This window comes from Dufourea novaeangliae, unplaced genomic scaffold (genome assembly GCF_001272555.1).
Source record: "Dufourea novaeangliae isolate 0120121106 unplaced genomic scaffold, ASM127255v1 scaffold11, whole genome shotgun sequence".
Lineage (NCBI taxonomy): Eukaryota > Metazoa > Arthropoda > Insecta > Hymenoptera > Halictidae > Dufourea > Dufourea novaeangliae.
In genome coordinates, this window is record NW_015373895.1 from 2,058,519 (window position 1) to 2,076,767 (window position 18,249).

General features: G+C 34.5%; 1 protein-coding gene across 1 annotated transcript in view; it reads left to right on the forward strand.

Moving 5' to 3' along the window:
• Positions 1-16,121, forward strand: part of LOC107191367 (icarapin-like) — an 80,921-nt gene extending 64,800 nt beyond the window's left edge. The window contains exons 3-4 of the mRNA XM_015580397.1: positions 6,119-6,234; positions 15,115-16,121. Coding sequence (XP_015435883.1) covers positions 6,119-6,234; positions 15,115-15,417 — 419 coding nt within the window. The 3' untranslated portion in view covers positions 15,418-16,121. The remainder of the gene's footprint in view (positions 1-6,118; positions 6,235-15,114) is intronic.
• Positions 16,122-18,249: the final 2,128 nt, after the last annotated feature.

Genomic DNA, 18,249 nt, shown 5'->3' on the forward strand with positions numbered 1-18,249 from the left:
GGGGGGGGGGTCGATTTGGTAGTCAGATCCATTCGTTTCGATTAATGGAACTGGTTCTTCAAATTGATTTCCGCACACGTTATATGTGTATAACCTGACACACATTATACTGCGTTCTTTGCAATTGTGTATCCACCAGAGTGGTGCCGAGTATTAATATACAGGGTGAATTAATAAGAACTATTATCGAAAATAACTCGTTACCTATTGATTTGTATCAAAAAACGTTTTAAATGCATTTAAATATTGCATTTAACGGTAGAACTACCGACGATAACGCATAATTGCTTCGATCGGTGGATAGACGTGAAAAACTTTCGAAAATTTAGAAATTTACTAATTTCTTCACTTTTATATCGTAATGAAAGGTTCAAAAGATCTGAGAAAATGTATTGTCATAACATTTTAATCGTCGTTGTAAGAGTGTATTGACAAGTCATTTTGACTTACTTGGTAGTTTTAGTGTTAAAGGGACTCCTTAACATGGGCGTAACTAGAATTTTTTTGTTGGGGGGGGTTGGTCCCCTGTTTTTCACCCATAACACTCCCCATCAGGCATCTATACGTAATTTATACCGCGTGTGTGGGTTGCAAAAAATTAAAGTTACACATTTTACAATAATTATTTACAAATTTGTTTAACACTAAAACTAAGAATAGAAGGATTTCGTACAGTGCTTCGTTTTGGAGATAGTCGAATTAGAAGATTCAGTATGTGTTCGGGATGACAGTAAGTAGAAACGGAATGTAATGAACAGACGCGTCATCTGAGTCCTATTCAATTGCACGCGGTTCCAGCAGATTTAGGGTTTCGATTGTTTGGAAAATTAAGCATTATACGTAAACAGTTTTATTCTACATTTTCGACTTATTTCTACATATAGAGTGATTTGTTCGGTTGTACCACCTGTCCTGCTTCATCCTCTCAGTCTCATTAGCCCTTTACAATAAGATTATTGTATATTTAAAAAGAATAATCGTTGCAAACACCGTAACAAAAATTGCGATCTGTTTGGAAAGAAGCTGTTACGTTAATTTCCACTCTGTGGTAAACTAAAAATAATTAAATTATATAAATTCAATAATTATAACATTCCCAAAATTTGTTTATTCGAACAAACATTTGTATTGAATAATACAGGTGTTATCCAAGAATCATTATATGGTTCATTAAATTATTATCAAAGTGTTATTCAAATTATTATTAGCCCATTCTTTTACAGTAAAACCCATAAAAACTTTTGCTCGATATATTTCAGTTGGAATAAATTATAACCATTGTGAAACGGTGTTTCAGTAATACAAAAGTACTACAAATAAGAAGGAACAATAGCCACGCTTTGATAATTATGTTTCACGATAGTGGTCAGTAGAGACGTGTAATAGCTCGCAAGCGTCATTGTGATACGCAGTTTTATCGGTGCGTTTGAAAATTTCTTAAGGATATCTCGAATCGGGCCAGTGGTTCTCCTCGATTACGTGGTCACCGCACCGCGATAAAGCGTCATCGGCCTTACGGCTGTCCGTAGCCGGCAGAAAAGTGAAATCGCGGTCACAGGTAGGGGGTCCTGAAGTAACATGAAATCGATTATCCAGGATATTACCATAACATCGCGAACTCTGAATCACGGCTCGTTAAAGCAAGGATAAATATCAAATTTAAATAAAATCGTTGTAATCGTACAAAGCGTCGCCAAATTTTCGATGTCCGAATTCGTTATTGTTCTTATTTTACTGAAACATCTTTCTATAGTAATTATTCGTAGGAAGAAAAGGGAAGAACAAACACGACACAAAATTAAAATGTTAAACAGAACGATGCGTTTTACAGACTCTCGATTATTGTGAAATTTTATACCGTGCTACTAGAAATATTGAATAATGATTATCATTTTTTTTCCTTCAAACATGTTTATAGTCCAAGTTATCCGTCCCTAATACGGATAGTAGGAGTTTTACCGTACTTTGATTACCTCGTATCGATGTGTTCGAGTTTTAGAACGGCTTTCTGAATGGGAACGTTCGCTTAAAAACAGTCCATCGATCGAAGACGTACAGGAAATCCTATTTTGGTTTGCTTAACAACTTTGTTTAAAGCTAACTGTGCCACAGCTTATAGGATTACGTCGGATTAGGTTGCGTAATTTATATAGGGTTGACCGTCCATTACGAACCATATCCCTAAAAAAAAAAAAAAAAAACTATCAAGAATAGAAATTCAATGTATGCAATAGTATACTGTAAAACCTGAAAAACCTTACATTCTTACTGACAAATACAGAAATAAGTAATAAAACATATAAATATCTTGAATAAAAGTAATATTCATTTGGAAAATATTGAATTATCGGATACATAAAAGCACTATAATTTTAATCGGAAATTTACACATTAAAAATTCGGTTACGGATTTTCGTGTTCCAATTTCTCCCAACAATAATTTTCATGTTTTAGTCAAAATTAATACAAAATATAAACTGCTAATTTTCACTGTTATAAATAAGTGTTTTAACGTGCGAACTCGCGTAAACATCCACAGTTCCAACAATCAACAGTAACTGGTGTATCGATAAGCCAGGTTAACAATCGTTCTACCGTTCGACTCGAGCCGGACACAGTGTACAGCGAGTCAAAAAAGGATTCGTACACTTTTTAAAATCGAACAATTCTTTCAAAATTAGACCACGTGACTTGACTTTCTTTATGAAGTTAGAAGGATTAGTGTACTAAATGATGCGTTAACAAAATGTTGAAAAACTTGCAATTGGTTGGAATCGCGAAGAAAATAGTAAAGGTCGATTTTTACGACTTTTTTATCTGAAATTGTAATGAAAATTTAACAAATACGTTGCTTAGATTTATGTTAGTTATATGTATGCTGAAAATTTCATCGAAATAGTATATCTAAAGATTCTTACATCTTCCGATGCCTGTTACTCGTTTCTATATTAACCGATTTCAATAAAAGTTGCAGCTTGTATGTAACTGATATAAGTCCTCGAAATGTATTTATTAAATTTTCATAACCGTCTCAAACAAAAAAGTTGTAAAGAACAACATTTGCTATTTTCTTCGACATACTGAAAGGTCGAAAATTTCTCAAAATGTTATTAACACATCATTTAGTAAACTAATCCTTCTAACTTCACAAAGATACTCAAATCGCTTGGTCCAATTTTGAAAGAGTTGTTCTGTTTTAAAGGGTGTACGAGTACTTTTTTGACCCACTGTATATTTACATGTATATTACGATGCGCGCACGGCTCATAGTTCTGTATCTATTCGAATGATTGATGGAGGAGGGGGCAGGTGAAAATTTAACGACCTTATCGCGAATTTGTAAATTTTTCTATGCAAACGAGGACGTCGTCGAACGAATAGGCTGTCCAGACGTACCCTCATTGAGATTCCGCGTAGCAATAATCAGCCGATATAGTCGTCTATTTTGTCCCACCGTGGCTGGCGCGGGTTCGTATTGTAAACGTAATAAAATATGCGGAATTTATCGACACTGGCTATCACGCATTCATGGCCTAAATTTACGCATAAATTATTATTACATCGCCGAGTTACAAATGATCAACTGTGGTATGTCGTTCTATTTACAATGTTGGCTGGGTGTCTAATCTACCCGTTTCAGAACATCCGAGAAACGAGGTAACGTTTTCCTTTCATTCGCCACTTCCCCTATCGAGGAAAATAATGTGTTGTTGTTATGTACAGTCGATGAGAGAAGTATTCATACATTGATGACGCTTCCCAGATAGCCCATGACGCCTTCAAGACGGCTTAAAGACGCTTTAGGGGGTCTGTGGAATAAAATATTCATTTGAAACAAAAACCATTCATTTTTCAAGGATCTTTCTTTTATGTTATGAAAATAATAAAAATTACTTTATGACAATAGAAAATATTTTCTAATTTTGATTTTCATAAAATGAAACAAAAATCTTTGAAAAATGAATGATTTATTTAAAATGAATATTGTATTATATATACAAACACTGCATATCAAATTCTTAATTGAATAATAGTAAATTAATAAGGGCTGCGATACTGTTTTTGCATCCGGCCGGCCAACAACCCAGGAACGGCCCTGTTGATAGCGTTATAGCTTCATACATAACGACAGGTCGTAGACACGAAGAACTGACTAGAAGTATGTACACATATAAGTATATGTATACTAGATTCAACTGTCGAACGTACGTATAATTTCACGTGCAAGCTACATGTAGTTCATGCTGTGTAAAGACTACGGAAAGCAGAACGTTGTCAGCGTTTGTATTATTTACTATGATAATATTAGGGAACATAGAACATCCTCGGGAATGGCATAGAAAAATCAGGTTGTTGCGAGACATTATTAAGCCATTATGGTTACGCGGCTAATAAAGCGGTTGATCGTAACTTTCGCTGACAATGGTATAGAAGTAATTACAGCTTCTATTTTCATCCCTGTCGCTTTCCCTTGCAAGCTGGCCTTCTTAGCCGTACGGGTCGATGCATACATATCGCCGCGAGGCTTTCTCAATATTTCGCCCTCTGTTCGTGTTCAAGAAACTCTCCGATTAAGCTAACAGTACAAGTTCGATTACAATTTATATCGCTGATCCGCCTATGATTCCAGACACACTCGGAAAAAAACAATACGTTACGACTGTGCTCGTTTGTTTCTCATACGATGATTAATGGTAGTCGCGTGTGTCCCTTTGACGAGCACAATTCACTTTCAACGAGGGCTATTACTTTTACCCGGGTACACATGAGATATCTGAATAATGAGACACTCGAGAATCTCGATTCAGGAGTCGATCGTATTTTCGACCATTTTCGACCGATATCGGCAATGACCGGAATAAACTGAGAAAAACTGAAAATGATATTACAAAAATAAAAATAATAATTATAATCATATAATAATATATATATTATATTGCGCTTTGATTGGTCGGGGTTTTTCATTAACATCTCGTTAAGAAAGCCTCGGATAACATTTTTGCTATGGAAAAACCTGTTTCAAATCACGTCGTGAGTCTCCCATTTCCGGGTCCTCCAACATTTTTGTTATACCCTGTGTACCTAAAACATCTCTTGCCATTTTTTGGGGCTGCAACTCACGAGTATAATCATAAAAAGATGAATCACCACTACCTTCGCTATTGAACAACGTAGGTAAAATTGGTTATTGACATAAGGATTAATTATTCATAACTCGAAAACTAAGGTATATAGTACACATGTTCATATGACATTTTTTACTTATATCAGTCTGTAGACTTAACTCCTGAAGGGCTGAACTTTACTCTGCCGGACCAAAAATTGTCTTTTTTTTTTATCTTCTGGTAGTATTCAACGAATGGAATCTAACAATGCAAGTTTTATGTTTACGAATCCACCGGTTCAAAAGTTATACGTATGTAAAACCAAGTAATTTTAGCGTACATTACAGGTTATAGTTTAACGCCATATTTGTTTCTATCCAAATTCGTCCAATCGGTGGTGTCGCTGCTTGCAAGGAGATGTCCGTGATGGCGGCCATTTTGGCGGGATAATTCTAATGTGCTTGCAAAAAAGAATCACTTATTCAAAACGAAACACTGATTCTGAGTTGGTTAGAGTCTATTTACGGGAAAAAACCACTTATTCAAAGCAAAATACTGATTTTGAGTTGGTTAAGCGCATCTCCTTACAAACAGTGACACAACTGATAGGGCGAATTTTAGATTAAAACCAATATGGCGTTAAACTAACCTGTAAAATACACTAAAAATACTTAATTTTAAATACGCATAACTTTCGAACCAAGATTCCTAAACTTAAAACTTGCATTTTTAGATTTCACTCGTCGAATACTACCAGAAGATATAAAAAAAAGTCAATAATTTTTGGTCCGGAAAAGTAAAGTTTAACCCCCTCCCAGAGGGGGAATAAAAAAAAATGCCTAAAGATGCTTATTTTACGGCTATTTTAAGTCTAAGGCGTCTTTAAGCCGTCTTCAAGGCGTTATCTACTGTCCGGGCTGAAGTATTGATACACATTTATGAATCACCCTGTGTATACACATGTATTTTGTCCCCATCATTTTTGATTTCTAACCTCTGACCTTTTTTTTCAGAATACATAACGTCGCTGAGGGAACGGGTATCTGACATTTTGTCACGTATTCCCGAGGACGGTGTCGTGTCCTGGGGCAAGATTCCTGAAGGAGCGAACACCACCTCCACCACCAAGGTGAGTGGCGTATGAATATTACAATAATTTCCGTCTGCCTCGTTTAACTACGCTCTCACGGCTAATCAGTTCGTCTCAACGGCAAATTTTCTTCCCTCGGTTTAATCCTTTGTATACATGTGACTCGTATGTCTGCTGCTCTCTGTCAGCAATCTGAATATCCGATCCTCCTGGTAATATCTTCCCTCGGTCGTTGAAAGCCAAATTCACGCTCCGCGGGGTTCGTGTGGTTTGTGTTCAGTTAGCAAATTAAAGGAAGAACATACACTTTATACGATACCGATTCGATATTTCACCAAAATATTGCTATCTGTTTCTCCTGTTGCTTCGACGGTATCGATATACACGGGTACTACGCAAAATTGTGATACATTTTTCACGATTGATTGAGTACATCGAAGTAATGAAAAAAGTTCGTGTACATCAAAGGGAAGTTGATGGAATTCATGCTACTTAAGATATTTTATATTTCCTATATGATACTGATTTATACGAAAATTAATGTCGAACATGACAGTTTGCAATTAAATTACCAATACAAATTCTTCCTGCGACAATCATTTCCACATCTCTTTTTTTTAATCGATAAAACGTAACTCCACGTATTGAGATATCAATATTTTGGTCAACTATAAAGTGAGTAGCTATGATTTTGAAAGGTATCAAATGGGTTTCGATACTTTCGTACATGTATCAAATGGATGACGATTATGTTTGATTAGTATGATCAAAAAATTCACTAAACAGTTCGTAAATATTATTTTCGAGAATGTATCCATCTAACGGCGAAAGACTAACGATACGATGCCATATTCCCAGATAGCACATGACGCCTAATGACGCCTTGAAGACGGCATAAAGATGCCTTAGACCTAAAAAAGCCGTAAAATAGGCGTCTTTAAGGCATCTTGTGATATCTGGATTGAATCTTCAGGCTCATAATATGAGTTATAAATGTTACAATAAAAGCGTTAATTCAGTAAATGTATACATTTCCTAGTCAATGTATGTACTTACTAATCTGGTTAGTAAATCTATTCACAAGGCACGAAGTTTATACTGTTACTAGTAAATGCATACGTTTCTTTACAGATTACACTACAATTACATTTCTGATTTAGTAAAAACATGCAGAAACAAAAATGCATTAATTTCAATAAACACTTCTGCTAGCATTTCTTCATATGAATCATATAACTTATCAATTTTGGCTAATAAGGACGCGTCTTTACAGTTTACATAAGTATTGTTAATTTCACGGGTACAAATCATTTAGGTTATTCTATTAAAATAAATAAAAACAGTATGAAGGAAAATTTTCTGTTAATTTATATAACTGAAGTATTTATTTTAATTATACATAATTCCCAGATAGCACATGACGCCTTGAAAACATCCATTTTACGGCTGTTTTAGGTCTAAGGCGCCTTTAAGGCGTCTTCAAGGCATCACTAGGTGCCATGTGCTATCTGGGAAATGTATAACATTTACTAAATTTCGCGCTTTTGCTGTGACATAAATACTAAGTAAATTAATGGTAACAAATGGAATCATACACTCGACAAAGGTTAAGACATCTTGACCCAGATAACACTTAAGGGCGTCTTGGACCTAAAAAAGCCGTAAAATGGGCGTCTTCATGGCGTCATGTGCTATGTGGAGATCGACATCTTGAAACTGTGTATTCGAAAATAACGTTAACTCGAACGTTTGTGAATTATTCCGTGTTCGGTGATACGGTACAGTCAACGGGCGCGCGGAATATTCCGTTTCCCGATGCAAATGAATGCATAAACAAAGCAGGTAGAACAGAACGAATAAAAATATGTCCCGCGAATATGTTAGGCAAAAGTGCTGACGCATCCATGAAAAAGCTTAAATGACGCATAATGTTTTGCGAAAATATTGAACTTCGCTTGTTAAAACAACCGCTGGATGTTTCCATTAGTCTTTTAATACTTGATATCTTGTTGGTACTTTGTAAAATCACTTATATTACAATAAAATGCAGCTACGAACCAATTTACTTAGAAGTCCTCTTTGTTTAGAAATATTAAATCTCTTATAATAATAAATATTAAATGTAGGAAATATTGATTTTAATTTTTAATTTTTTTTTTTTAATAAATATTAAATTTAAGAAACTTAAAGTTTTCTTTGAAGTCCTCTGAGATGCTACAAAACGGTGCCAGCAATCAGAGACATCATATTTTAATTTTTTCTAAAAACCATATTTGAACAGTTTTCAAGCAGATATCTGGCATAAAAATCGCCGTAAAAAAAAATAACGGTAACATCATTCAGGTCTTGAAGGGTTAAATGATTTTGAGTCTGCTCAAAAATGATTTCCCAGATAGCACATGACGCCTTGAAGATGTCCATTTTACGGCTATTTTAGGTCTAAGGCGCTTTTAAGCAGTCTTCGAGGCGTCATTGGCCGTCATGTGCTATTTGGGTTAAGGAACGAGTATCCAGAATAGAGCAGAAATATCATGAAAATATAAAGGAACAACATCTGAAGATAAACTTGATAATGTCGATTTCATACAAAGACCATAAATCTTTAACTTTCCGGAACGGTGTTAATAAATTTCAAAACATGTCAGGAATGCATAATCATTTACGGGATGGTCGACCACCTATGTGTTATCCGAAGGTGAAAAATTATTAACATATTCCGTACAGCGTTCCGCTCGCGTAACTTGACGCCGGGGTCTCGCATATTTTTTGGTGCTCTAACTTTACTTAAAAGAGACCCAGCTCGCAGTCATCCGTTAAAATGTTTGCATTTTTAACAATTAATTTGTCGAAAACGAGGGAAGGGTGTCCCTTGCTACTTTCAGAGATTGTTCCAGGTGACTTCTCCTACGCATACAAAAAATTAATGAAAAAACTCGAGATACACTTCGTAGGTGCGCCCTCATGACAAACTTTGTCCCGGTGCATACATGCACATTACCTGTTCGCATTTATAAACTGTTTAATATTCAGAACCATTTCTTATGTCGCTATTCATCCTACTGATATTTTTATACTTCAACTATTATTTTATTTTGTTAGAATATTAGTATATAATTATTCATGGAGTATTTGTTCCGTAAAAATAATTAACAGAACCAAACCCGTCAAAGTAACAGATTTCAAATTTCTCATTTTGATAATTACTGAAATCATAAACGAGCTTTTTGTTGGAATTTATATTGACCTTTAACTTATTATACTCTTCCCATTATATTAGATTTTATTATACTTTTATATACATACATTATACATATCAGTATACTACAAAATTTCGTTGAGCATACATTCAACGCTGGTATTTTTATATAAACACATTGTAGCAGTAAAATCATTCTAGAAGTTAAATGAAACATTAACATTGTTTTTTAAGAGAACAGTTGACTTAAGACCCATGGTTCCTTTGAGACTTTTGTTCCTCACGATGAGTACTATACGATGCAATAGAATAAAAAGATTTGATCTTTTGACCTTGATTTCCAAGGTTAAGGTCAATTTTGCAGTCCAATTTTTTAACAGATCTCCATCGATCCAGAGACGTAGAATCTCGTTATGATGGTCGTGACATATAATTTTTATACACCCTATACATATATGTATATTATTTGTCACGTACGCCAATAACAAAAATGACTTTCTTTTTAACCCTTGACCCTTTCTTGGACGATAGAATGTACAGGCTTAGATAAAGACCGCCACTTCTGTGCTGATGCAACGATCTAGATTTTCCAGGAATTACAGTTCCGATGAGACGATGCATACATGATTTTTGGACCGATTTTCAAATATATAAAGAGCCACCAATGTATCCTCGATGATCACATCTCGAGTCTGACTTCCATAGACGACAGACGTATTAACAAGATCTAGTTAATCTCCTTCAAGCATTCATAACCACACAGTACATAAATTTACTGTTAGGCATTACTTTATCTTGACCCCGCGCTCTATCTTGGTGCGTAAACATCAAGGGAGGAATTAGTTTCCGTGATACTTACAACTCAAACATTTGTAAAGTCCTATGACTAATTTAGAATATATTCATTACTTATTCTATAAACGTAGAATTCAATTCATTTACAAGCCTTGAATCATATCCGAATTCCTAGCTCGAATTAAACCCACAACAGTACACTTTTACCGCCCGAAGCGTACTGTATTCTTAATTACAAAGTTACGAAGCCAACGTATTACTTTAACCTAAAACTGCTCCCGGTGATGAAATAAGCATTGGTTCGTCCGCTTCTTGAAGTGGCTCCCGGTGGTGAAATAAATTTCGGTTCGTCCACGACTTTAACCAAAAAACCTAGTGGCTCCCTCTGATGAAATAAACTCAAGTTCGTCCACGATTCTCTTACCAATCTGTGCGGCTCCCGGTGATGAAATAAGCATCGGTTCGTCCGCGACTTTCCGTCGTTTCAGCGGCTCCCAATGATGAAATAAGCATTGGTTCGTCCGCTCCTAACACACTACCTTACCTCGGCTTCGGCAAAAGCTGCCTTTAGCCCTCGCCTTTGTATCACTGCGGTCAATAAAACGAAGACTGAAATTTCAGTAAAGAATTTTCAAAGTAAATGTAACTCACAATTTAAAACAGACGGCCGAATGTTAGTATAGAAAAAGTGTTACACGGAAAGTTACTTAAAAAAAATGTAGGTATATATGTACATCTAACAGTGAAACATGGAAGTACCAGAGTGCATAAGGGATATTAGAGTGCACATCTTCGTTCCACTTTGGAGAATTATAATTTCTTGATGGAATGATAAATAGAGGACTTATTTAAATATTACAATAGAAAATTTGAAAAAATGTGCGAATAAGTTAACTTTATCGGTTGACGTTTACTTTCAACGAGATAATGCTTCAGCAAGCATCGCCTGCATTATCCCACAGTAAACTTTATACAGGGGGTCCACTAGAAAGAGGCTACCTTAGTGTCTTTTGTTGTACCGATGATATAAAAATGTATGGTACACCGTTCATACGAGGTGTTTCACCTTAACGGTTTAATCTTTATTTTCCTGTAACTGTTACAAATAGTTAGTGACATAAATAGCAAATATACAGGGTGACTCTATAAGAACTACTATTTAAAATAACTCGTTACGTATTGTTTGTATCAAAAAACGTTTTAATGAATTATGTAGCGAATAATTTCGACTTAACAAAATCGAAGTTAAAGGATACAAAACCCTCCACACATAATTGGAGTTCAATAAATCAATCTATAAAAATTTGAATTTGCACAAAAATCCGTAGTTTACTCATGAGAATCGAAAAACAGATCAGTAAACAGTGGTATTTATCGTTTAAAAGGCATTATAAGATCCTTAATCTATAGTGAACCTTTCGTCGAAACCCATGTGCACGTTTATAATCATAAAACAGTTAAAATAAAAATATCTTTTATCTCGTAATTCGAAGGTTGCGTGTAATCCACTCTCGCGCAATCTTTTGCTCTTTACGCATTGCAGGCGTATTTGTATAGGGTGAGCGTACATCATTAGGGCGCTTTCATACCGACGCATGCGAGCGCCCGCTAACAACAGAAAGTAGAAAAATAAATCCGAAGAAATGTCCGTATTTATTTAGGTGTTTTAGAATGAAATATTCACGATACATAAAATGATGTATACATCCACTAACTTACTAAGGTCAATGTCCCTATTTCTAATCACGTCCCGATTTCTGCTCAGTGCGTATATGTATATTTTATTCAATTGAAAAAGTTAAATAATAAATTAGTCATACAAAAAATTATCTAAATTAGTTTAGTATTTCCGTACAAAATGCTACAGCTCACTGTTCAATAGATGGCAGCATTTTAATAGAAATATATTTAATAAGTGTGTCCGTCGTAAGAAGACGTAATTTGAACGGTTCCGTTGCGATCCTGAGTTACCCGTGGAGGTTACATAGTTACTAAAAGAACTTACGGAATCTTTAATATTATTCGCCAAAGTTTGGTTTTGGCACTTCTATTTTCGCTGAGCAGAAATAGGGACATTTTATACTCCATATTAAGGTACACTATTATTAAGTTAAAATGTTTTTAAAAATGCTTTTATTTAATGTTAATTATAAAGGGAGGTTTAAATTTGATATCTAATAAGTTCTTTTGTCGATTGTTGCATAAATAAATAATAAAAATCAATTTCTACGATAGCAGAACTCTTGCATGATTAGAAATAGGGACATTAACCTTAGTCGATTATTGACGGAGATATACAGCTAATTTTTCAGTGTTATGAGAATTTCAATTATTGGTAGAACGTTAAATTTAGATTCTACAGAATTCCAAGGAATCTATAATTATTGCGACAACATGAACAAGTGATTCAAATGGTTCATTTTGAAATGGTTATCTTCTTGTTTAATGGTAGATGATATAAAGAAAAATGTACAATTACTTTTCAGTGGTTTAAAACAATTTTACTGTCAATTTTTTCGATAAATCTCCACCGATTCAGAGATATACATAGATTCACACTTGAGAGTAGTTGATCATAATTTTTTTTCTCTTACAAGAATAAGGCAAATGCATATTTACAAAGTAAACTGGTGGTAGAACTGGGTAGATTGTGATTCTACGTGAAAAAATAAGTCGAAAATATACAATAAAATTTTTTTATTTGACACTTTGTTTTCGAGAAAATCGAATTTGAACATGAATCTAGAACGCGTGTATTTGTGACGGTAGAAAGTGGAAAAGACTTGTGATGAACAGACGTATTAGCCAAGTCCTATTCAATCGCACACGAATCCTGCAGATTTTGGAATTTAATTATCTCGACAACGAAGCATCCTACGAAAACATTTTATTGCACATTTTCCACATATTTTTGTACATGGAATAACCTCCTGCCCCCTTGAACCATTCTTTTGGTCTTCATTTTGTACAAATAATAAAATTAATTTTACATACATAATTGATTTTATAGCATGTCTGCCTATACCATTGAGCGTTTTTGATATATTTTTCTTCTCAATTCACAAAACGAAAATGACTTTGAAACATATGGAATTCGAAAGAAAAACTTCTTAAAAATATTGAAATTATTTGCGGGCAAATAAAGACGAGAGGTCTTCTCTATATTACGAAATAATTCCTAAGAATTGCATTGTATTTGATTTAATCACTAGAAGCAGGGCCGTTCCTGCCTGCAAAAACAATATGACCGCCCTTATTAATTTAATATTATTTAATTACTACTGTGTTTAATTTTATATCTACATAAAAGTATGTTTAATTACTTTTTATCTCAGCATCATATTGTACAAAAGTATGTTTAAGTAGTTTTAATCTATATACATAATTTCTTAACAGTTATCATGCAAAAGGAATATTTTCTAAATTCTATTTTCATAAAATGCAGCAAAGACCCTTAAAAAGAATGGTTTTATTTAAAATAAATAGTTTATTATACATATAACTACAAAACTAACGTATAGTTTTGGTAATAATGATGTTCTAGTTGATAATATCGACGATTCATAAACTACACGAATCTGATCCAATAAATATGGCTATGTAGATATCATATGCTTTTTTGGGCTATACATATACATATAAACAGAGCTCATTCTTGTATACGAGTAGTGTTCCAAAGATTACATATAAAATTAATTTGATTGAATTCTGTTTGTTTAAAATTTTGAGAATCATCGAAAAAATTTTGATTGTTATTCTTATTAGTCGAAATTTAACATATAATAAATGGTCTGCGGCCGCCTCTGGTTTTTTCCCACCAGGAACGGCTCTGACTAGAAGCATTACGTACGCGTGCAGGAAATAAGAAAAAGTCGTGCAATTACCTTGAACGTTTTATTTTTTTTTTTTTTTTTTTTTTTAATCTGTCAAATTCCTGTTCATATTTCGCTGTTTTCTCTTTTTGCGTTCGTGTGACCGAACGTTTTCTACCTTTAAGTTATTCAAGTGCCATTAGTGGCGCGTCCAACGGACATGTATGAAATATAAATACCATGCATGATTCTCCTCGTTAACTTTCGATGCGCACAATGCATTGTTGTAAAGTGTGCAATAAATTACGTAACGCAAAGTGTACACATCAACGCAGATCAGGTTGCTACACATCCCCGAGCGTAGACGTCAATTACGAAACTGTTAAAATCATAAGCAACACTTAATGTCTAGTCACTCTAGTTACTGTCAGCGACGATCAAAATAATATTCACTATTCCCCTTCTTTCAGATTAGATTGTTGCACATTATACGAATTTTGTTTGAAAAACTAAGATTAAATAGACTCTGGACATGTTTTTCTTTGAAATACAAGTGAAGTGTTACATTAAACATTATAATACTAAGACAATGTTTATTCATTTGTTAAAATAGTTTGATTTTAACATGTGTAGTTATAAATAAATGTCTGGGATTTTGCTGAAACTGAAATATGTTATACTTCATGTAAAAATAGGGAGGGGTTAAGTCATCATTTTGTTGGTTTCGAAATTATTTAAAAACATACAGAACCTCAAAGTTGGCGATTTCATCGATTTTATACGAAAACTACCACCACAAAAGAATTTTTAGCACAGTAACTATTAAAGATTCGAACTTGATTATTTTTTCATTTTGATCGTAAAGGATCGTTCTGTGTAATTCATTTTTTGTTTTGTACGTAACGTTATTTTTGAAGCGTTATTCCTGCCCAGATATCACATGACGCCTTAAAGACGCCTATTTTACGGCTATTTTAGGTCTAAGCATTTCTTCAAAGCATCATTGGGCGTCATAGAAGATGTAAAACAATAGAGTGTCATGCAACGCGTACAGTTCCTCCCCAATCCAATCTATTCTGGATAAAATGTCTACAAAAGAATATAATTCTTTTTCAGATCATCGATGGACACGTAGTGACTGTAAACGAGACAACCTTCAGAGATGGTGACGACGAAAACGGGATAGTGATCCGCGTCCGTGTTATCGACGTGAAACCCCAAAACGAGACGATTCTTTTGACCGAGAGCACGGCAGATGGGGAAGTGACCACCTTGCCCACCGTTACCTCTAGAATACCGGTAGAGACCGGAACAGCATCCAGCGAAGTAGATCGCACCACGCAATCACGAAGCGTGGAAACAGTCGAAGATATCGACAACGAAATTCCGAAGAACCAAGTGGACACCCTGACTGCTTGAAGCGGCCGCCGAGCTACCTAACCAAGATTGGTCACAAAATTGAATCCGAAAAAATGTCTTTAAACGAATGTTGAAAATTGATTGCCAGATTATATCGACACTTTACGATAATTGTCGTGTCGTTATAATATACTATGTATCAAAGTAGCCCGTAAGATCTTGTAACATCTTTCAGACACTTCCCAGATGACACATTACGCCTTGAAGACATTCATTTTACCGCTATTTTAGGTCTAAGCCACCTTTAAGCCGTCTTCAAGGCGTCACTAGGCGTCATGTGCTATTTGGGTTGTTTCACGTGAACCATTTATTTTTTGTTCGACCCTTAATTTTAGACGATTGATCTCGGAGATGAATAATCCGACAATGATTACGTTGGAATACTTTTAATAATCAACTGAACGTTACTTTTTCGTTATCGGTGCGAAAATAGTGTGCTACTTACTGTCAATTCAAGGTACTCTTCCACTCATAATTGTTAGGACATTTATCGAATATGCCAGTTAATGTTAGAAAGCATTACCTAATTGCTGAAAGTCTAACATAAATATTGGTTAGAGGTTATTAAAGCTGAATGGAAAGTATATAATTTTTTCGAAACATTACATTTTCTACACACGGACCATGTGTTCTAATACTTGCGAGAGGTAGTGTACTCAAACGCTGGAGCGTCTAAAATTCTCCGCTAGAGTTCGATAGTGAAATGAAAATTCAGAATCGTCTCCGTGACGAATGGTCTGCAGATAGTTGACGCTAGAACTACCGACAATAAATGTACATCCAACTCGAATCGGTCGATAAACATGACAAATTTTGGAAAATTTATAAATCAACTGATTTCTTGAACGTTGTAAAAGTGCTGAGAAAATATATTGTTATAACTAGACTGCGGATTTTATGCATTCATAGCTTATGGGGCTCTGTGAAATACAGTAAAAGACAAAACTTTCATCAGATGCAACGGGGTTTCTATTTCATTTTTAATCCAATAAGATATTTAAGAGAAGGAAGGATTTCCTCATTTTATTCTTGTCTTTATGAATCACTTTATAAAATGTTATTTTGCACAAAAATCCGCAGTTTAGTTATTACATTTTAATCGTCGTTATAGGTCATTTGGATTTGCTTGGTGGTTCTAGTGTTAAGGGTTAAACAATCGTGGTAGTTTTAGGTTATGAATTATCATATCGCACTACAAGACAAGTTTCGAAGACCACCGTAAATCAACGTTCCCGATATTTATACGATATCTGAGGTTACTTTTTCAAATAGGCCAGAACTGAGTACTGGAAATGATACGGTATAATGATAACGCAGAATGTAAGTCTTTCCATTCAGGAATACTATTTTGGATTCAATTTTGATGATTCACGTACGGTTAGTTGTGTATACTAATTGTGTATTAACAAAAGCGTCGACTATCGTTGAGCATTAGAAATGCTATATAAATACATTCGTTATCTAATAAAGATATTAATTATTACTTTAAGTCGCCTGTAACATGAAGCAACTGTTGTAACATTTAAAAATGTTTATTTCCTATTAATGATGAAAAAAAAAGTTATCTTTGTATACAACGTTATCCTATAAGAACTACCAGCAGTAGTGAGACTATACGTATAATTACAGGTTATTGTAACTACCTATGATATTCAACAATTGATAAGCGTTTGTGAAAGGGAACGAGAAACTTTTCCTGTCTTAAAAGAAATAGCAACGAATGCTGTCAAATATACAATATTCCTCTTTCTTCCTGTTTCGTTTGGATTCTCATCCTCTTTTTTTTTCATTTCTGAAGGATCCTAACAAGAGTATAGCGAATACAAGAGAAACATAGTCAACGTATTTTATTTATGCTAATAAGTCCTCGAAGAGCATTTAGAAGCGCGCATACGTTAAAAATAGCATATAACTTAAAAGGGAAAACGTAAGCAAAGTTTAATGTCGACCGATGTAAAAAATTTTAATAAACGATTGTTGTAGCTTCCGACTGATAGAAGGGAAGGATCAAATTAAATTACCGTAGGTTCTATTTTTGTATAAAGCATAATGTATTCCGTCGCGTAAAAATTATTTTTTCATGAGAAAAAGTGTTAGCATACGATAAATAAATACTGTTGGCACAAGGCTGTTGTTTGTTGTCTTATTTCAACTTAAATGAAGCATACTACTGTTCGATAAAACTTAGGGTTGTTATTACAGTAAGCACTACGGAATTGCTTCGTTGCCAGTATCACTGGAATATTATTACTGCTACTGTGTTTCATATCGCATAATTACTTGTAAACATTTGCGGGGTAAACATTTTTCAAGGATACATTGGAAAAATGTTACAAATATTAAAGGTTACCTTATAATTCTATAAGGACTTGAGTGATACTACTCTAACAGAAATGACCACTTATTATTTTATAATTCACCACTTCAAGGATGGACAAAAGGACACAAAAAGAATGAAACAGTTCATATAAATATGTACCCGATTTAACCATCTTCCCAATTTATAGCCATTTTTATACTCTAGTAATGTGCATATGCTTTAGTCCTCGCCAATTTGCGGCTTTCTGTGCTATTCTAGCTGAGATGATTTGAAATACGTTTTTCCTTAGCAAAAATGTTATCCGAGGCTTTGTTAACGAGATATTAAAGAAAAACCCCGACCAATCAGAGTGCCAGTCTGCCGGCCGAGATCCCGCGGTAGCGTTGGCTACACGCTACGATTGGTCGGGGTTTTTCGTTAATATCTCGTTAACAAAGCTTCGAATAACATTTTTGCTAAGGAAAAAGTTGTTTCAAATCAAACCAGAAATCCCTCATTTCGGGGAATTGAAG